This window comes from Pongo pygmaeus, chromosome 1, assembly GCF_028885625.2.
Source record: "Pongo pygmaeus isolate AG05252 chromosome 1, NHGRI_mPonPyg2-v2.0_pri, whole genome shotgun sequence".
NCBI lineage: Eukaryota > Metazoa > Chordata > Mammalia > Primates > Hominidae > Pongo > Pongo pygmaeus.
This window is the reverse complement of record NC_072373.2, coordinates 202,846,531-202,868,651: the sequence shown is the minus strand read 5'-3', so window position 1 is coordinate 202,868,651 and position 22,121 is coordinate 202,846,531. Positions and strand designations below refer to the sequence as shown.

The window sequence follows — 22,121 nt, the reverse complement described above, 5'->3', positions numbered from 1 at the left end:
ATGATTCGTCTTGTCTGGCCACCATTTTTAGGTATACAGTTTAGAGCTTGATTTTTAATCTAGTGCTTTTTCTATTATACTACATACTCTCTGTGAAAAAGAGAAACTTGAAATGAGGCAAAACTAGATTTCTAAGCTAGATATTATGTTCTTTCAAATATTATCAAAGAGCATACTTATGTAACTTACTAGCTGTGAGAACTTGAGCAAGCTATATAACTACTAAGCCTCAATTGCATTACTGAAAATATTAGAAGACTGTTGTGAGGATTATAGGTATTACAAATCAAGTGTCTAACAGAGGGGCTAGAAAATAATAGGTGCATCATGAGTAGAAAGTTTTATTGCAAGGCCAGTGACAAGAAACAGCATAGAAACCATACCAATTTTGGTAGCACTATAGATGTTCTCAATAGGAAATATTTCTCCTAGTCCATATAGGAGAACCTTGGCCAGGGCTGGAACCAGCTGGGTGGTAGTGATCAGAACATTCACACAATTCTTTCTATAAGGGAGTAAAAGGGAAAAGAAAAGGTGAAACTAAACCAACCTGGGAGCAAGAATTCATATGTGCCAACTCTTTAGAATTTAATTATTAAAAATTAACTTTAAAGTACCTGGTATTATATTGTTCAGAGCCAATGTTCAGCTACTACTCATTATTTCATGTTCATTTACTTTCTATATTAAAGGGCAGAGATTCTATTCATTTTTGTATCTTAGCGGACACAGAGCAACAACTTAGTTCTTGCCTTATTTCCCCTCTGACCATTCTAGTCACAAGTACTTGATAAATACCACCAACCCATGTCACTGATACCATATTTTAGAAAACAAACAAACAACAAAAAGCTCTGAGCTGTACTCTTTCATCTGAATGCAAGTCAGTCCATAAATGAGATATGATTTGTGTTTGCTTTGCTCTTCACACAATAGCAACATAGATTCTAGAATACACATTAATTTTACATGTCCTTTACCTTCACCAGATATCCACTCCTTGGTGTCAGTTTTACTGTTTACTACGTTGTGGATCTGGAATTCCTGCTTTGAGGGAGGGAGCAATAGGGTAGTGGTGCAGACACAGACTGGTGCATTTATTTCCCAGTCTAAGCTTCATGTTGAAATCTCCTTAATCTGCTTAGTGTACCCTTTTTCTTTTGAATCGTGCCTTCTTTAGTGGGTTTGGATACATTTCTTGGAGCTTCCTGTACCTAGGATATTTGTAATACATCTCCTCCATGTATTCTTTGACGTCACCAGGTCCAACTTATGGACAAGAGATTATGGGTTACTGAGTTTTAATTTCGTGAGCAAAAAGTAAGGAGAAAGAAAAAGGATTTCATATATAAATATTCTCTTAAAACTAGAAGGTGTGCTGTTGACATAAAATGACCTTGCTTCTCACCTAACACAAATACTTCCCTACATCATTTAAACTCCTCTCTACCCCTATCCCAAACCCTATTTTAGAGAGTGGCTTATCTTGAACTGGAGTAGAAGAGTATGGCTCTGAGAGGATGAGACCTAAAAGAACCATTTCCATACCTGGACTGGATGAGAAGTAAGGACTTTAATGCAGTTCCTAACCAGGAATCTGTTAAAACTTCAATTTCTGCTCTTAATCTCTGCAGTGCTTCCTTCCTCTGGGGACTGAGGAGACCTTTAGGAATAAAAGCAGACACATTTATCATTTGACAACATATATTTGCTGACAGTGAGAAAGCAACTTCTAAATTCAATTTAAAAAGTGTGAGTCATTTAAATATTCTACTGTGTGTGTGTATATATATATATATATACACACACACACACATATATGTATTTTTTTCCCATGAACACATGTGCTTTATTGAATTCCATTGTAGACAGGTGAATATAAACTGCTGTATATAGGGGTGGGGTCAAAAGGGCAGGACCAACAGCCCCAGGGTGCAGGGTCAGCAGTGGAGTACATGGGCTCTACTACTGGCCTTGGAGATCCTTTATCTTCTGAGAAATTGCTTGGAAGATTATCACTGAGCTAGTGGTGAAAAGCATGATGAGTGCAATGACCACAGGGATGTCGAGGAACAGGGTAAAGATGTTCAAGCACTTGGTGGTGGAGGCAAAGGCCTGCGCCCTGGTCATGTCACCCACCATCTTCCTGTCCCTAGACTTCATGCAGTACACTAATGCTATGAAGCCCAGGAAGCATTAGTTTATGAAGAGCATTTTGAACAGGGTTTGGGCATGGAGGTCTCGCTGCAGATGTGGATCACAGAGGACATCAAGGGGGCAGAGCTACAGGGTGCCCCTAGCACGGCAACCTTGTGTTTCTCCTTGAACATCTCCTAATTTGGCGGGAGGCCAGTGTTGGCATGAGTGAACAAGGATTTGGAAGTGTGGTTCTTGGTGTCAAGATAAGACCAGTTGTGTTTTTTTTTTTTTTTAGATGGAGCTTGCTCTGTCGCCCAGGCTGGAGTGTAGTGGTGCAATCTCAGCTTACTGCAACCTCCGTCTCCCGGGTTCAAGCAATTCTCTGCTTCAGCCTCCTGAGTAGCTGGGATTACAGGCGGCCGCCACCAAGCCCAGCTAATTTTTGTATATTTAGTAGAGATGGAGTTTCATCATATTGGCCAGGCTGGTCTTGAACTCCTGATCTCATGATCCACCCACCTCGGCCTCCCAAACTGCTGGGATTACAGGTGTGAGCCACCGTGCCTGGCATTTTTTTTTTTTTTTAATTTCTCTTCTTGGAGAAACCTTAGAGTAGTGCTACCCAGAATGCCATTTTTACTTTCTTTATCAGAGTGTTTTGGGGATGTTCAGGCAAAAATAAATTTTTAGAAAAGTCTTGTTACGGGGACACAATAACAACAATAAAATCAGCTGACAGAAATAATTAAGATTCTGGTGCAAGCTCCTTCTTTCATCACCAACCAATAGCATATCTTTTGCAGACTGGTCGACCACACTTTGAATTGCTCTGCTTAGAACATGACATCAAGAACCAAAGTGCGAAAAATTAGTGTTACAGCTAGAAGAGTCCTCAGCATTTCTAATCTCTCTGTAAAGAAACCAAACCCAACGGAAAAAAATGGCCCTAAGATTACACAGTAAGTTTGCAGCTTTTGGTCTTGAGAAGTCTTTCCATTACTCCACAGAACTTCCATGGTAACTACTTTGTCCACTTGCTTCAGAACATGTTGACAGGAAATTCCAGGTTGAATGACTAATTCTCCATACTGTACTTCTAAAACAACTCCAACTGATAAGACACTAAAACACTACCCAAGACTAGATATCTAAGCAAAAAAGAGAGCTCATATGATGGAAGCCTGCTCTCAGACACTTCAGTTAAAATATTCAAGCAGTAAATCTGGATCTGAATTTTCTATAGTGAAGGTTAAAAAAAAAAATCCTGTATTCTATTAGTAATACTCCATAAAAGCAGATGGCATTTTTGTGAGGAGGAGAACTGGAGTATAATTTGTTTTCAGATTGATGGTTCCACAATGTAAGTCTAGAATTAGATGACTCTTAACATTTTGGATAAAACAAAACGACAACAAAACCAGTACCTATATATGATATACTCAATTAATACATGATGTGGCACTTTCATCAATTCATATTGTACAAAACATACAGCTGGCCATTAATTTTAATCTATTCTCCAAAGTAGACTTAGAGGATTCTCACACAGAGTTACATCGCTTTGTTCAGGAAACCAGGTCCAGGCATTGGGCAGGGAAAAGATAAAGAGACTCAGGCTGTATATGAAAACTAACAAAAGAAAGGCTAATGTTTGTGAGAAAGAAAATGCAAAAAGACTTGGAGTTACCAAAATAAAAAATACTGGCTTTGAATCATGAGAAGAAAAAAGCAATAAGAAGGGGAATCTGAAAAAAGTAAATTAGATTCCTGAAGTCTGGAAGCCCATGATTTTTATCTGGTATTAGAGAGCTGTAACTGAAATGAACCAAATTGATCTTCAAAGTCTTGTTCCTACTTTCTGCACCACATTGTAAGGCAGCATAGTATAGTACAAGGGCTCTTGACCTTGAATAAAATACCTCTAGGCCAGCAGTCCTCAACCTTTTCAGCACCAGGGACCAGTCTCGTAGAGGACAATTTTTCCATGGACCTGGGTGGGGGGCGGGAAGTTTCTAGATGAAATTGTTCCACCTCAGATCATCAGGCATTAGTTAGATTTTCATAAGGAACATGCAACTAGATCCCTTGCATGTGCAGTTCACAATAGGGTTTGTACTCCTATGAGAATCTAATGCCGCCACTGATCTGACAGGAAGTGGAGCTCAGGCAGTAATACTCACTTGCCGGCCTGCTCACCTCCTGCTATGTGGCTGTGCTGCCTGGTTGCTAACAGGCCGCTGACTGGTACCAGTCTGAGGCCTGGGAACTGGGGACCCCTGCTCTAGGCAGGCTATGTAATCCCTGAATCTTCGAGCAACATTTTGTATGTATTTGTATCTTTGAGGGTGATGGTTTACAGTTTTAAATATTTTCTCAAAAGGGTACCTCACTAAAAAAGGAGCTGCATGAAAGTGCACTGGACCAAAAAGTTAGGGAATGTGAATTTCGAACATGATATGGTTACAAATTTGCAATGTGACCATGAATAAGCTGCCCCCACTACCCCTATGATGGACATCACTTTTCTCAACTGCAAAATGAGGAATTCAGATTAGACTTCTGTCTCTTTTAATTCAAACAATCTATGATTAATTCTAAATAATAGAATTTTAGGCATAGTGGCATCTGGCATTTGAAATATTTCTGGTCAGAAAGAATTTCCAAGATCCTTCAAATCACAACACATTGATACTGCCAACCTACAATCCTGGACCTAGATTTCCATCTGCGAAAAGTTACTAGCTAGTTCTACTTGACTTGTCCTGATAGTTATATAAACCAGCCAAAAAAAAATGTGGCACCCTATTAACGAGCATTGACAGCAGTTGTGATACATGTCATCAAACATAATCTACAGAACATGTTTCCTTTAAAAAGGCATTTGTCCAAAGAGAACAAGAAAACTTCCCAAAATTATGCTTAGAGAAGCCCATTAGAAATATAGAGCTTCCTCCCAAAAGATTTCAACCAAACCTCTATTTTTTTAAATACAGAGTTTAACATGTTACTGTGGCATAATTTACAAGCAGTTGTCATGGGGAATCTAAGGAATCCCTGGAAAGAAAAGGAGGAAACCAGGAAGAAACAGAGAATCAGACTGGTTATATGCACACTTACCACCCACGTTGCTTTTATGCTTATCATAGATTTCTCTCACTTTCCGGTAGCGGAAAGCTAGTTTCCTCATCCAGTCCACACCTCCCTGAACACCCACAGATGAACCATGGCTGCCACTACCTCCTGAGCCACTGAAACCATCTGTTGAGAAACTGTAGTTGCTGCAAGGAGAGAAGATAATAAAAATTAAAATTTATACAGCATAAAGTTTTTGTTTGAGTGCTATTTGGTTGGGTTCTTGGTATCGGATAAATAAGGCCAATGGCTTTAAGGATCTTCTTCCTTGATCTCTGTATGTCAGAGTCTATCTTTCATTAGTTCTCTATCTCACACTTATTACTTCTATCAAAGAAAGGATTGAAATGAGAGAGGGAATGAAAGGTAGAAACAATTCAAGCACCAGCATTCCTTAGAGGTTGACTTGGGATAAGGCATCTTTTTCACTAATGACAGAAAATAACCACACAGTGAAAAAAGCAGAATATAAAATTTTGTGAGTACACTTACACAGTGATTGCAACTATGTAAAAAGGAGAAACATGAAAAAATAATTAAAGGAAATAGCCTAAAATGCTAACAATGGTAAGATAATGGCAGATATTTCCTTAAGTCGTCTGCTGGCTGGTTTATGTTCATAGGTCACTGTGGTAGCTTCAAAATATGTCCATGAATTCTTTGATATTCCTCTCTTCTAATTCTGCTCCTCTTGGGTATGGACTATACTTAAAATATAAATAGAAAGTGATAAAAGTGATAGTGTTAGGCTTCAGAGACTAGGCTTCTTCTGCTCTCTCTTGGAGCACTTGCTCTGGAAGAAGCCGGCTGTCACGTGAGAACATTCAAGCAGCCCCATGAAGAGGCATGTGTAATGAGGAACTAAAGCCTTCTGTCATCAGCCACATGTCAGAGATTGGAAGCACATTCTCCAGCTCCAGTTAAGCTTTCAGATGATTAGAGCTCTAGCCAACATCTTGATTTCAACCCCAGAAACTCTAATTGAGAACTACCTCTGGGGCTGAATGCAGTGGCTCATGCCTGTAATCCCAGCACTTTGGGAGGCTGAGGTGGGTGGATCTCCTGAGGTCAGGAGTTCCAGACCAGCCTGGCCAACATGGTGAAACCCTGTCTCTACTAAAAATACAAAGGTTAGCTGGTTTTGGTGGCACATGCCTGTAGTCCCAGCTAGTCGGGAGACTGAGGAAGGAGAATCGCTTGAGATTGGAAGGCAGAGGTTGCAGTGAGCCAAGATCGCGCCACTGCACTTCAGCTTGCGGAGGGAAAAGAACTACCCCTGGCCAGGGGCAGTGGCTGGTGCCTGTAATTCCAACTATTTGGGAGGCTGAAGTGGGAGGACTGCTTGAGGCCAGGAGTTTGAGACCAGCCTGGGCAACATAGCAAGATCCCATCTCTAAGAAAAAATTTTTTTAATTAGTCAGGTATGGCGGTGTGTACCTGTTGTCCTAGCTACTTAGGAGGCTGAAGTGAGAGGACCACTTGAGCCCAGGAGGCTATTGGGAACTATGATCGCACCATTGCACCTTAGCCTGGGCAACAGAGCAGGCCCTGTCTCTTTGGGGAAAAAAAAAAAAAAAAAAAAGGAACCACTTCTGTACACTTAAAAAATGATAAAGATGGTAAATTCTATATGTATATTTTGCCTTGACAAAATAAAATTTGTAACAGTGAAAAAAATTAATTAACAATAGATTTTCTAGATTTAAAATCCTTTAAGTAGGCTGGGTGTGGTGGCTCATGCCTATAATCCCAGCACTTTGGGAGGTCAAGGAGAGGGGATCACTTGGGTCCAGGAGTTCGAGAGCAGCCTGGGCAACGAGACCCCATCTCTAAAAAAAAAAAAAGGAAAAATTAGCTGGGTATGGTGACATGCGCCTGTGGGCCCAGCTACTCAGAAGGCTGGGGTGGGAGGATCACTTGAGCCTGGAAGGTTGAAGCTACAGCAAGCTATGATCACAACACTGCACTCCAGCCTGGGTGCCAGAGCGAGACCCTATCTTAAAAGGAAAAAGGAAAAAAAAAAAAAAAAAAAAGACATTGAGTACAAGCCGGGTGTAGTTGCTCACACCTGTAATCCCAGCACTTTGAGGGGCTGAGGTGGATGGACTGCTTAAGCTCAGGAGTTCGAGACAAGCGTGGGCAACATGGCACTCTTGTCTCTACTAAAAATACAAAAAATTAGCCAGGAGTGGTGGCATGCGCCTATGGTCCCAGCTATTTTGGGGGCTGAGGTGGGAGGATTGCTTGAGGGAGGCAGGGACAGGGGTTATAATGAGCCGAGATGGTGCCATTACACTTCAGCCAAAAATAAAAAATAAAAATAAACAAAGAAATTGAGTAAATATTAATAAAATTAATAAATTAAAATAAAAAATATTAAGTATTTTTTAAAAAGAAAAAACTAGCTAGGTCACTTTTAAGTTCCTCACCTACAGAAGCTGTGAGAGGATAAATGTTTCATTGTTTGTTTGTTTAAGACGGAGTCTCGCTCTGTCACCCAGGTTGGAGTGCAGTGGTGTGACCTCAGCTCACTACAACCTCTGCCTCCCGGTTTCAAGCAATTCTCCTGCCTCAGCCTCCCGAGTAGCTGGGACTACAGGTGCATGCCACCACACCAGGCTAATTTTTGTATTTTTAGTAGAGACGGGGTTTCACCATGTTAGCCAGGCTAGTCTCGAACTCCTGACCTCAAGTGATTGGCCCGCATTGGCCTCCTGAAGTGCTGGGATTACAGGCATAAGCCACTGCATCTGGCCATTTAACTGTTTTAAGGTACTAAACTCTGGAGTAATTTGTTGCATAGCAACAGACAATACAATTATACAAACTAGGAAGGATTAATATTTCATAAGTAAAGATCTAAAAATGACTGAACAACTTGGTTCAATCAAAAGTTAAAATAGATCCCAATATGCGAAGAGTGAGATTCTGTGCTTAAGAAAATATAGCTGCTAAGACATGATAAGTAATTACTGGTTAGCCACACGTATAAGAGAAAAAAAAACAACAACTGGGGTTCAGAGCAGAATATAAACTCTTCAGACCAGACTTTTCCCTGAAAAGAATAGTAAAGTGTCATAAGAATTGTGCCCTCCATGACCATGTGACGCCACAACATGTACAACTGGATGCTGCACCTGAAAGTGAAACCTTCCAATATTCTCAGCTCTACCTGAGTAGGTCCTTATTAAGGTGGTATGTCTAGTTCTGCTCTGTATTTGAGAACTTATGGATGGAACACTGAATTCTGGGGTAGTTACTGGGAAGAACATTTTACTTATAAAAAGGGATAAACATTCAAACAAACTAATATGAAAAGATGTGACAGGTTTTTTTCTTATAAGTCTTTAAGCTAGATAAATTTTTGGATCCTTCTTAGCTAAGGCTACTGGGCCAGAAGAAAGAGGAATGAGGACCCTGAGCAAGCATTTTGCCACTGAGATCTCCTTGGTTTAGCTTTCACTATAATAAAATGTGGAAGACTACCTTACAGAGATGGGATCTCCCTGTGTTGTCCAGGCTGGTCTTGAACTCCGGGACTCAAGTGATCCTCCTGCCTTGTGCTTCCAAGATGCTGCAATTACAGGTGTGAGCCACCGTGCCTGGCTTGCTACCCATTCTTTAATGTTCTGCTTTAATGCTACTCCACTGAGAAGGCCTCTCCAGTGTTGGCACTACCCACTCCCTATCCCCAACAGAATTCTTTCTTCTCGTGCTCCACGGCATTTTCTATTGTCACCTTCTCACACTGTACATCATGGTTAACTATGTTTGTTTCTATGTCCTCTAACAGGTTGTGAGCTCTTTCAGAGATAGATTCTATTTATCTTTGTTTTCCTCCAAACCTAGACAGACAGATCTTGCACATAACAGGTGTACTGGTGTTCAAGAATCATTATGTTTATCACCTCAAGTCTTGGCCATTGTCATCAGAAGCCACATCTTCCACATGTACCTGGTCACACTCCTGTTAAAAGACAAAACACACTACTTCAGTCTAGGGAGTAGAAGTGATATTACCATCATGACATACTATAAAGAGACCATATACAGCGGCAGGATAATGAAATGCCTTATGGAATCTCTTATGTGTGGGTGATCACTCTCACACCCCTTGCTGTCCAATTCCTCTTAAGACCTGATTCACATCCCAGTCTTCATGAGTTCTGTAACTATCCCATCCCTTGTTTCTACTCCTATCTCAATATTTCATTTCTCCAACAGCTCATGGGAACAAGCACAAGCTCCCTTACACTTCAAACGTTCTTATGTCCTACACCAGACTGTAAGTCCTATTACAATGCAGGTCTCTTGGGGCAGGAGCCACATCTCACATCTCCTTTGCATCTCTCTGATCTAGTACAGTATCCTTATGTAGGTTGTGCCCAGTAAATTTTTATAGACAAAACAGATGCTGGTAGAGTGTGGTATCAAAACCGAGAATGACTGAAATTTCTAACTTCAAAGTCAGGAGTTAGAAGAGGTCATCTAAGTCAATCTCATGTTTTAAAAGTGAGGTGAAATGATTTTCTCAAAGTCATACAATTAGTGAGTGGCAGAAAGAGACTAGAAATAACCCAGGTTTTCTGCTTCTTTTTTCCCCCGCTTCTAATCCAAGGTTCTTTCCACCAAGCCCATGCTACTACTGACATAAAATGCCGCCCACTGCCTAACTGATGGATGTACTCCTCTGATACCACTTAGGGTACCTGCATCAGAATCCTCTGGGGAAGTTTTTTAAAAATGCATATTCTTGGGTCCATCCCAGACCTACTTGAATCAGAATTTCTGAGAGTGAAGTCCTAGAATCTCCACTTTTAAGAAGCTCCCCAGGTGATTCTTATGCCCCCTAAAGTTGAGAAGCACTGACCTGGGGGCAGGAACACATTCAGGTCAAATTCTTCACAGAACTTTCAGTTCCTGAGTGAGGACTATGTCTAGAAAATCATTACAAATACAATTGGCAATAATTATTGGCATGTAGTAGGTTTTCAATAAATGTTTGCTGAATAAAAACTATGATGTCCTAATTTATCAACATATGAAGTTGAGGGAAGATTAAAGCATTATGGAGTTTAGACAAAAGTACTGGAGCTCGGGGCACTATTAATTTATTGAAGAATTGTCTGTTGAGTAGAACAGACATTTATTTTAAAAGAGATGGGATTACTTTGTGTTGGCTGGGCGCAGTGGCTCATGCCGGTAATCCCAGTACTTTTGGAGGCCAAGGTGGGAGGATCACTTGAGCTCTGAAGTTTGAGACCAGCCTGGGCAATACAGTGAAACCCCATCTCTATTACTAAAAAAAAAAAAAAAAAAAAAAAGATTAAAAAAATGATTACTTTGTGTTTATAAAATACTATCTTTTTATTTTTTATTTTTAAAGACAGAGTCTCTCTCTGCTGCCCAGGCTGGAGTGCAGTAGTGCAATCTTTGCTCACTGCAACCTTCCCCTCCCAGGTTCAAGCAATTCTCCTGCCTCAGCCTCCTGAGTAGCTGGGATTACAGGTGTGCGCCACCATGTCCGGCTAATTTTTGTATTTTTGGTAGAGACGGGGTTTCACCATGGTGCCCAGGCTGGTCTCGAACTCCTGACCTCAAGTGATCTGCCCGCCTTGGCCTCCCAAAGTTTTGGGATTACAGGCATGAGCCACCACGCCCAGCCTATAAAATCCTGTATTACTTTACTTTAAAATTTTCACTATTTTTAAAACTAGGTAAAATATGTAGTACACAGCTCAAAATTCAAAGGACATGAAGTGAAAAGTGTGCTCCCTCCCACCTTTGTGTCCTGGCAACTCATCCCTCTCTATAGATGGTAATCACTGTTGGTAGTTTCCTGTGTAGGATGACTGCGTAACTGAGGCCCAGAATGGGAACATAACTTTCCCTATGTGAGATTCACATTCTGGTCTTCTGACTCCCTGTCCTGTGCTCCTTCTGCTACACCATGTTCACCTCAAAGGTGAACTCAAATGTCAAAGCCAAAAAATTTCACCATGAAGCTCTTAGTGTTTCCTGGTTTTTCTGGCACCTAACTATAAAATTATTCTGAATATCAAGGTTAACCTACATATGAACAACAAACATGTATAAAATATGATGGGTTAGAGTAACCATTTATAGATTCGACAAATCAGGAGACTATCCTTTAAGAATGTAAAATGGAAGAAAAGTCAAAATATAATTGAGAGTACAAATAATCAAACTCACTTTATATATATTATTTAATATAGATTATTAAGTTAGAATATTGGTTTATATGTCAGTGTTTTGCCTGATGGGTTGGCCTTTCCCCTAGTGCTAGATCACCTCCAAATAAACCAACAAAAATCAAATTTTTGAGCCAATAAAATTGAAGGTCAGAACCAAAACTGTGGTGACCCAACCGCAAGTACTATTTCTCTAAGACTATGTATGTATGCCTTAGTGGCCAGCTGGCCTCTCCATATCCACCCTATCTAACCACATATCTTCTAAATATAATAAGCAAAAGCTCTAAATAGTTATTGAATAAAATGTCTCACTGAAGCACCGAAACAATTTAAAATGCTTACCTCTAAGTCATTGAAAAATAGATGAGTATCAGCCACTTCAAAAATCATTTCTTCCATTGTTAAACCTGAGCCAATCACTACTGTTGGGTCCTAGAAGACAATAAGAAAAAATCAGCTTGACTTGGTAGTCACAGTCCCGGTTCTAATATTAAAATTTCAAAATTATTTTAGGTCAAGACCAAAACACACGAGCTCCCAACTGTGCTTCAAACTATCATTGATGCAATTTCATTCACAGTTATGAGAATCCAGGATTGTAAAATAGAGAAGATATGGACAGTTAAAAATTTCAGGACTTCAGTTTCTAGAAATTAGTAGTTTCATAAAGATAAATGAGGACAGAAAATATGATTTTTTTTTTCTTTTTTTTTTGAGACGGAGTCTCACTCTGTTGCCCAGGCTGGAGTGCAGTGGCACAATCTCGGCTCACTGCAAGCTCTGCCTCCCGGGTTCACGCCATTCTCCTGCCTCAGCCTCCTGAGTAGCTGGGACTACAGGCACCCACCACCATGCCCGGCTAATTTTTTGTATTTTTAGTAGAGACGGGGTTTCACTATGTTAGCCAGGATGGTCTTGATCTCCTGACCTTGTGATCCACCCCCGTTGGCCTCCCAAAGTGCTGGGATTACAGGTGTGAGCCACCGCACCTGGCCAGAAAATATGTTTTTAAAAAGATACAATGCTGACCAGGCAAAGTAGCTAGCTCACACCTGTGATCTCAGCACTTTGGGAGGCTGAGGCGGGAAGATTGCTTAAGGCTAGGAATTCTAGACTAGCTGGGGCAACAAAGCAAGACCCCCGTCTCCACAAAAAATAAAATTTGGCCAGGTACAGTGGCTCACGCCTGTAATCCTAGCACTTTGGGAGTCAAAGGCAGGCGGACTGCTGGAGCCCAGAAGTTTGAGACTAGCCTGGGCAACATGGTGAAACCATGTCTCTACAAAAGTAAACACAGAAATAGCTGGGCATGGTGGTGCACACCTGCAGTCCCAGGTACTTGGAAGGCTGAGGTGGGAGAATCACTTGAACCCAGGAAACGGAGGTTGCAGTAAGCTGAGACTGCACCACTGCACTCCAGCCTGGGTGACAGAGTGAGACTCTGTCTCAAAATGTGTGCGTGTGTTTGTGTATTTATACACATATCTATATCACTGTATATATTTATATAAGATATATACATTATATATACACAGTAATATATAATTTATATAAACTGTATCACTATGTAAATATATTCACATATGAATATACTTATTACATTATTTTAATATATATTTTATATAATAATATATATAATACAAGATATATACATTGTATTTTCACATTCAGGTCTTCTGACTCCCAGTCCTGTGCTCTTCCCATTATATCTTCTTCAGCTCTAAAGTGAACTTAAATGTCAAAGCCAAAAATTTCACCATGAAGCTTAGTGTTTGTTTATAATGTAAAAAAAAGTTTTTCATGAAATAATATTACGTGTATATGTAAATATATAAAATTTTTTTTTGGCCAGGCACAGTGGCTTACGCCTATAATCCCAGCACTTTGGGAGGCCAAGGCAGGTGGATCATGAGGTCAGAAGATCAAGACCATCCTGGCTAACATGGTGAATCCCCAACTCAACTAAAAATTAGCTGGGCATGGTGACGGGCACCTGTAGTCCCAGCCACTCAGGGGGCTGAGGCAGGAGAATGGCGTGAACCTGAGAGGTGGAGCTTGCAGTGAGCAGAGATCGCACCAAGGCACCCCAGCCTGGGTGACAGAGCGAGACTCTGTCTCAAAAAAAAAAAGTCTCGCTCTGTCACCCAGGCTGGAGTGCTGTGGCGTGATCTCTGCTCACTGCAACCTCCACCTCCCAGGTTCAAGTGATCCTCCTGCCTCAGCCTCCCTAGTAGCTGGGATTACAGGCACGTGCCACCATGCCCGGCTAATTTTTGTATTTTTATTTTATTTTATTTATTTATTTTTTTGAGAGGAATTTCACTCTTGTTGCCCAGGCTGGAGTGCAATGGTGCGATCTCAGCTCACTGCAACCTCCACCTCCCAGGTTCAAGCGATTCTCTTGCCTCATCCTCCCTAGTAGCTGGAATTATAGGCATGTGCCACCACACCCAGCTAATTTTGTATTTTTAGTAGAGACGGGGTTTCTCCATGTTGGTCAGGCTGGTCTCGAACTCCTGACCTCAGGTGATCTGCCCTCCTCGGCCTCCCAAAGTGCTGGGATTACAGGTGTGAGCCACCGCACCCGGCAATTTTTGTATTTTTAGTAGAGATGGGGTTTCACCCTGTTGGCCAGGCTGGTCTCGAATTCCTGGCCTCAGGTGATCCACCCGCCTTGGCCTCCCAAAGTGCTGGGATTACAGGCGTGAGCCACCATGCCTGGCCAATATATAAAATTTTTATACACATTTTGGGATTACAGACGAGAGCCACCACACCTGGTCTTATTTTATATGTATAAATTTTTTTAATTTTATATATTTTTATAATCAGTTTAGTTATATAGCTTATAAGCTTATGTCAGCATGCCAGAGTAGACACTAAAAGCCTGTAGAAAATACTAACAGAGGCTGGGTATAGAAGCTCATGCCTATAATCACAGCACTTTGGGAGGCCGAGGCAGGAGAATCACTTGAGCCTCAGATTTCAAGATGACACTGGGCAACATGGCGAGATCCCATCTCTACAAAAATAAAACAAAATTAGCCAGGTATGGTGGCATGTGCCTGTAGTCCCAGATACCTGGAGGACTGAGGTAGGAGGATTGCTTTAGCTCAAGAGATCGAAGCTGCAGTGAGCTGTGTTTGCGCCACTGTACTCCAGCCTGCGTGACAGAGTGAGATTATTATCTCAGAAGAAAAAAAAAAAAAACCTCCTGGCCAAGCACAGTGGCTCACACCTGTAATCCCAGCACTTTGGAAGACCGAGGAAGGCGGATCACTTGAGGCTGGAGTTCGAGTCCAGCCTTGCCAACATGGTAAAACCCTGTCTCTACTAAAAGTACAAAAATTAGGGCTGGGTGCAGTGGCTCACGCCTGTAATCCCAGCACTTGGGGAGACCGAGGCGGGCGGATCACGAGGTCAGGAGATCAAGACCATCCTGGCTAACATGGTGAACCTTGTCTCTACTAAAAATACAAAAAAAAAAATTAGCTGGGCGTGGTGGCAGGCGCCTGTAGTCCTAGCTACTGGGGAGGCTGAGGCAGGAGAATGGCGTGGACCCAGGGGGCGGAGCTTGCAGTGAGCCGAGATCGTGCCATTGCACTCCAGCCGACAGAGCGAGACTCCATCTCAAACAACAACAACAACAACAACAACAAAATTAGCCAGGCATGGTAACAGGCGCCTGTAATCCCAGCTACTTGGGATGCTGAGGGAGGAGAATCATTTGAACCCGAGAGGCAGAGGTTGCAGTGAGCAGAAATCATGCTACTGTACTCCAGCCTGGGTGACAAGAGCAAGACTCTGTCTCAAAAAAAAAAAAAAAAAACCACACCTCCTAACAAAAACATTAGTAACAATATGAAATAACTGGAAGTAATAGGACAGGCAAAGGAGGCAAATATTTTTATTTTTAGAGATGGGGTCTCGCTAAGTTGCCCAAGCTGGATTCGAACTCCTAGGCTCAAGCAATCTTCCCACCTCAGCTTCCTGAGTAGTTGAGACTACAGGTGCACGCCACTGCACCTGGCTGGGATGCAGATATTTGTATAAAATTTATTCATATAAACTGAAAAACATGAGCTTGGAGGTAATTTAGAAAAGAAATACACAGCCTAATAGTCTCAAAACAGCCCATCCTTCTGTTAAAACTGATATGTACACTGAAGATATAACAAGTTTTGCTTGGTGTATTTAGTTTAAAAAGGGATGTAATCTATTTTAGAAAGATATTTTATCTATATATTTTACTTATATATATCTGGCATATATTTGGCTAAATAAAATGCTCAATTTGGGCTGTTAAAAGTGTGTTAAGGAATAAGACATCAGCCTCTGGAATTTATTAATATAATCTTGAGACTCTGCTCTGTTTTGAGCCTCATTTCTATACTTTAATCTTTACAAAATGCCATTCTCCTACAACTTCAGCTTTCAGCACTGGTTCTAGTAGTTTCTAGCTTTACCATCCGTTCTGCCTGACCATGTAGCCTGCCTAATACAAGCCACTTGCAAGCCATTTGTTGAAGTTTTACATGGAAAGTGAAAAGCCAGCCAACAGGAGTAGCAGAGAAATAATTTGTTATGTGTCAGAAGAGGGACTGACTATATAGTCAGAAGAGGGACAGTTACAACAAAGAAGACTCAAATTACCTTTCCATATTTCTGGGCATAGGATCCAGTAAGAAGTGAGTGGAAGATGATGATGGTTTCATCCAAGTCCCATAGAAATACCCGCTGAGGAAAGAAAATTTAAAAAATGAGTATATTTTCCCATTACAATGGAATGAAACTAGAAATCAATAACAGAAAGAGAACTGGGAAATTCACAAATATGTAGGAATTAAACAATACAATCCTAAACAACCAATGGGTCAAAGAAGAAATCATAGGTGAAATCAGAATATACCTTGAGGTGAATGAAAACAGAAATAAAACATTAAATTTGTGGAATACAGTGAAAGCAGTGCTAAGAGGAAAAATTATAGCTTATTTTATATATATGTATTACATGTTTTATATATATGTATTTTATACATACATTAAAAAAGACAAATGATCCCAAATCTATGACCTAATTGCATATCTTAAGAAACTAGAAAAAGAGCAAAATAAACATAAAGCTAGCAGTAGGAAGGAAATAACAATGGTTAGAGCAGAGATAAATAAAAGAGAGACTACAAAAACAACAGAGAAAAATCAATGAAACAAAAAGTTGGTTCTTTGAAAATATCTGTAAAATTCACAACCTTTGGCTAAATTGACTAAGGGAAAAAAAGAGAAGATTCAAATGACTAAAATCAGAAATGAAAGTGGGGACATCACTACCGGTTTTATAGAAATAAGGATTACAAGAGAATACTATGCACAGTTGTATACCAAGAGATTGGGTAACCCAGGTGAAATGGTCAAAGTCCTAGAAATACATAGCATAAAGTACCAAAACTGTCTCAAGAAGGAATACAAAATCCGGTAAGAGCTGTAACTAGTAAGGAGATTGAATGCATAATTAAAAACATCCCAACAAAGAAAAGCCCAAGACAAGATGGTTGTAATGGTGAGTTCTTCCAAACACTTATAGAATTAACACAAACCCTCCTTAAACTCTTACAAAAAATGGAAGAGGAGGGAATACTTCCTGACTAATGCAATGAGGCTGGCATTATCCTGATACCAAAGTCAGACTAAGGCACTGTAAGAAAACTACAGACCAACATCTCTTGTGAAAATCAATATAAAAATACTCAACAGGCCAGGCACAGTGGCTTACACCTGTAAACCTAGCGCTGTGAGAGGCTGAAGCAGGCAGATCACTTGAGCCCAGGAGTTTGAGACCAGCCTGGACAAATGGCAAAACACCGTCTCCACAAAAAACCACAAAAATTACCCAGTTCCGGTGGTGCATGCCGGTAGTCCCAGCTACTTGGGAGGCTGAGGCAGGAGGATCACTTGGGCATGGGAAGTCAAGGATGCAGTGTGCAGGGACCACACCACTGCACTCCAGTCTGGGCAACAAAGTGAGACCCTGTCTCAAAAAAAACCCCAAAAAACAAAAAAAAACCCAAAACCCACACATCTATAAAACTAAACAAAATAGAGGTAAACCAAATTCAGCAGCATATTAAAAGAATTAAACATCATGGCTGGGCATGGTGGCTCATGCCTGTAATTCCAGCACTTTGTAAGGCCGAGGCAGGCGGATCACCTGAGGTCTGGAGTTCGAGACCAGCCTGGCCAACCTGGTGAAACCTCGTCCCTACTAAAAATACAAAAATTAGCTGGGTGTGGTGGTGCACACTTGTAGTCCCAGCTACTTGGGAGGCTGAGGCAGGAGAATCACTTGAACCCAGGAGGCAGAGGTTGCAGTGAGCCGAGATTGTGCCACTGCACTCCAGCGTGGGCAACAGAGAGAGGTTCTGTCTCAAAAAAAGAAAAAAGAATTAAACATCATAACCAAGTGAGATTAGTTCCCAGAACATAAGGATGTAAGGATGGTTCATTCAACATAAAAAAATTAATTAGGAGTGCAAAAGGCTTATTGGAAAAAAAATTATGCAAAGTAATGCATCACATTAATAGAACAGAGGGGAGAAAAGCTACATGATAATCTCAACTGATGCAGAAAATGCATGTGACAACATTCAACACCCTTTCTATTCCTAGTTTATTATTTTTTCAATAAATGAGGGATAGAAGGGAATGTTATCAATATGATAAAGGCCATATATAAAAAATCTATAACTAGCCAGGCGTGGTGGCTCATGCCTGCAATCCCAGCACTTTGAGAGACCAAAGCAGGTGGATCACAAGGTCAGGAGATCGAGACCATCCTGGCTAACATGGTGAAACCCCATCTCTACTAAAAATACAAAAAATTAACCAGGTGTGGTGGCACGTGCCTGTAATCCCAGCTACCCAGGAGGCCGAGGCAGGAGAATCACTTGTACCTGGGAGGCGGAGGTTGCAGTGAGCTGAGATCACGCCACTGCACTCCAGACTGGGTGACAGAGCGTGACTCCATCTCCAAAAAATAAATAAATAAATAAAAATGAAAATAAAAATAAATCCATAACTAGTATCACACCTAGTGGTGAAAGACTGAAAGTTTTACTCCTGAGATCAAGAATAAGACAAGGATGTCTGTTTTTGCCACTTCTGTTCAACATAGTACTGGAAGTTCTAGCCAGAGAGATTTGGCAAGAAAGGGGAAAAAGACATCCAATTTGGAAAGGAAGAAGCAAAATTATCTGTTTGCAGATGACATAATCTTTTTTTTTTTTTTTTTTTTTGAGAAAGAGTGTCGCTCTGTCACCCAGGCTGAAGTGTAGTGGCGCAATCTGGGCTCACTGCAACCTCCACCTCCTAGATTCAAGCAATTCTCCTGCCTCACCCTCCCAAGTAGCTGGGATTACAGGTGTGCACCACCAGGTCTGGCTAATTTTTTTTTATTTTTGTACTTTCAGTAGAGACAGGGTTTTGCCACGTTGACCAGGCTGGTCTCAAACTCCTGACCTCAGGTGATCCACCCACAAAGTGCTGGGATTACAGGCATGAGTCACTGTGCCTGGCCGATGTGATCTTATATGTAGAAAACCTTAAATAACCCAGAGAAAACTGTTAAAGCTAATAAATAAATTCAGAAATCAGCTGTATTTCTTTCTTTCTTTTTTTTTTTTTTTTCCGAGACAGAGTCTTGCTCTGCCGCCCAGGCTGGAGTGCAGTGGTACGATCTTGGCTCACTGCAACCTCCGCCTCCCAGGTTGAAGCAATTCTCTTGCCTTAGCCTCCCAAGTAGCTGGGGTTACAGGCGCCTGCCACCATGCCCAGCTAATTTTTGTATTTTTAGTAGAGACGGGGTTTCACCATATTGGTCAGGCCGGTCTTCAACTCCTGACCTTGTGATCTGCCCACCTCAGCCTCCCAAAGTGATGGGATTACAGACTGAGCCACTGCACCCAGCCAATCAGCTGTATTTCTATATACTTGCAATGAATAATTTGAAAAGGAAATTTAAAAACCTTTTGTGATAGCATCAAAAAGAAAATACTTAGGAATAAATTTAACCAAGTAGGCATAGCTAAATAAATGGAAAGACATCCATGTTCATGGATTAGAAGACTTAATATTGTAAAGAAGACAATACTACCCAAACCAATCTACAAATTCAACACAATCCCTATCAAAATCCAATAGTAGTTTTTTTTAAAAAATAGAAAATTGCATTCTAAAATTCTTATCAATCTCAAGGAACCCCAAATAGCCAAAGCTGTCTTGAAATAGAACAAAGTTGAAGGATTCACACTTCCTGATTTCAAAACTTACAGTAACCAAAACAGTGTGGTACTAGCATAAGGATAGACATAGTGACGAATGAAATAAACTGAGAGTCTAGAAATAAAGCCTTACAAATATGATCAATTTTTCTTTTTTTTTTTTTAGTTTAGTTTTTTACCTTCTTTTAGTATTTAACCTACAGCCAACATCATAAGTTAATTTTTAATAGGATGCCAAAACCATTCAATAAGGAACGTCTTTTCAACAAATAGTGCTGGGAAAATTGGATATCCATATGCAAAATAATAAAGTTAGACCATTATCTTACACCATATACAAAATTAACTCAAAATGGAGAATAGCCTAAATTTAAGAGCTAAATGATGAAAATCTCAGAAAAAATACATAAAAATCTTCATAACTGTGTATTAAGTATTACACCAAGAAAACAAAACGAAACAAAAAGAAACAAGTATTAGACCAAAAGCACAGCAATAATAGAAATCAGACTTCCTAAACATTAAAAATTTTTGTGCTTCAAAGCACAAAAATTGAGAGAGTGAAAAGACGACCTACAGAATGGGAGAAAATATTTGAAGATTATATATCTGATTAATATAAGGGATTAATAATCTAGAATATTCTAGAATATTAATATAGAATATATAAAGAACTCCTACAACTCAACAATGGAAAACCAAACAACCCAGTTTAAAAGTGGGCAAAGGGCAGGGCACAGTGGCTCATGCCTGTAATCCCAGCACTTTGGGAGGCTGAGGTGGGTGGATCACCTAAGGTCAGCAGTTCAAGACCAGCCTGGCCAACATGGTGAAACCCCGTCTCTACTAAAAATACAAAAATTAACCAGGCGTGGTGGCATGTGCCTGTAATCCCAGCTACTCGGGAGGCTGAGGCACAAGAATTGCTTAAACCTGGGAAGCAGAGGTTGCAGTGAGCCAAGATTGTGCCACTGCATTAGGGAAATGCAAATCAAAGCCACAATAAGATACCACTTCACATCCATTAGAATAGCTACTATAAAAAAAATGGGAAATAACAAGTGTTGGTGAGGATGTGAACAAACTGGAACCTTTATGTATCGCTGGTGAGAGTATAAAACCGTGCAGCCACAATGGAAAATAGTTTGGTGGTTTCTCAAAAAGTGGAGCACAGAATTACAATAGCATCCAGCAATTCCACTCCTACATATATACCAAAAAGAATTGATAAGATGCATTCAGATAGATAACTGTACACCAATGGTCAAAGCAGCATTACTCACCATAGCACAAAGGTGACAAACCCCAAGTGTCCATCAACAGATGAATGGATAGACAAAATGTGGTATATACATATAATAAAATATTCAGACATAAAAAGGAATGAAATTCTGGTATGTGCTACAACATGGATGAACCTTAAAAACATTATCGTAGGCAGGGCGCGGTGGCTCACGTCTGTAATCCCCACACTTTGGGAGGTCGAGGCAGGTGGATCACGAGGTCAGGAGTTTGAGAACAGACTGACCAACATGTTGAAACCCTGTCTCTACTAAAAATACAAAAATTAGCCAAGCATGGTGGTGTGCACCTATAATCCCAGCTACTCTGGAGGCTGAGGCAGGAGAATCACCTGAACCCGGGAGGCAGAGGTCACAGTAAGCCGAGATCGTGCCACTGCACTCCAGCCTGAGACTCCATCTCAAAACAACAACAACAACAAACCATTATGGTAAATGAAATAAGTCGGGCACAAAAGGATACATTTTCTGTGATTCCACTTATATGATATATCTAGAATAAGCAGTCAAAGACAGAAAGTAGAATAGAGGTTACCAGAGGTTAGAAGAAGGGGAGAATGGGGAGTTATTGCTTAATGGGTACAGAGTTTTTATTTGGAATCATGAAAAAGTTCTAGAAATATACAGTGGTGATGGTTATACAATATTGAGACTGTATAATGACACTAAATTGTATACTTAAAAATGGCTAAAATGGTAAATTTTATGTACATTTTAGACAATTAAAAAATGAGTTCTCAGTTTTTCCTAAGAAATATATCAGAAATTTACTTTTTCTTTCTTTCTTCTTCACTCCAAACCTCTGAAAAAAGAGAAAGGCTTCAAATACAGCCTCAGTTCACCTATGTCTTAAGAGCACTTACAATGGATTCATAGTTAAATATATATTTTCCCCTCATTGCATAATAGCACTATAGAAAAACGGAAAACAAAACAAAAAGATAATACAAAAACTCCACTAATTTTAGCACTCTGCATGACCTTTATGTCTTTAATGATGAAGTCAAATGTACGTCCATAATAAACTCATATAGTACTTATACTACAGAATAAATCAGCGC

General features: G+C 40.4%; 1 protein-coding gene across 5 annotated transcripts in view; it reads right to left on the bottom strand.

The window, feature by feature from the left end:
- The window catches only part of EYA3 (EYA transcriptional coactivator and phosphatase 3), a 118,600-nt gene that overhangs the window by 17,762 nt on the left and 78,717 nt on the right, over nt 1-22,121 (bottom strand). For all 5 annotated transcript variants that reach the window (XM_054498302.1, XM_054498275.2, XM_063667133.1 and 2 more), the window contains 6 exons: nt 16,140-16,223; nt 11,829-11,918; nt 9,180-9,238; nt 5,257-5,417; nt 1,549-1,663; nt 384-505 (listed from right to left, as the gene is read on the bottom strand). In XM_054498302.1, the coding sequence (XP_054354277.1) occupies nt 384-505; nt 1,549-1,663; nt 5,257-5,417; nt 9,180-9,238; nt 11,829-11,918; nt 16,140-16,223 (631 nt within the window). The remainder of the gene's footprint in view (nt 1-383; nt 506-1,548; nt 1,664-5,256; nt 5,418-9,179; nt 9,239-11,828; nt 11,919-16,139; nt 16,224-22,121) is intronic.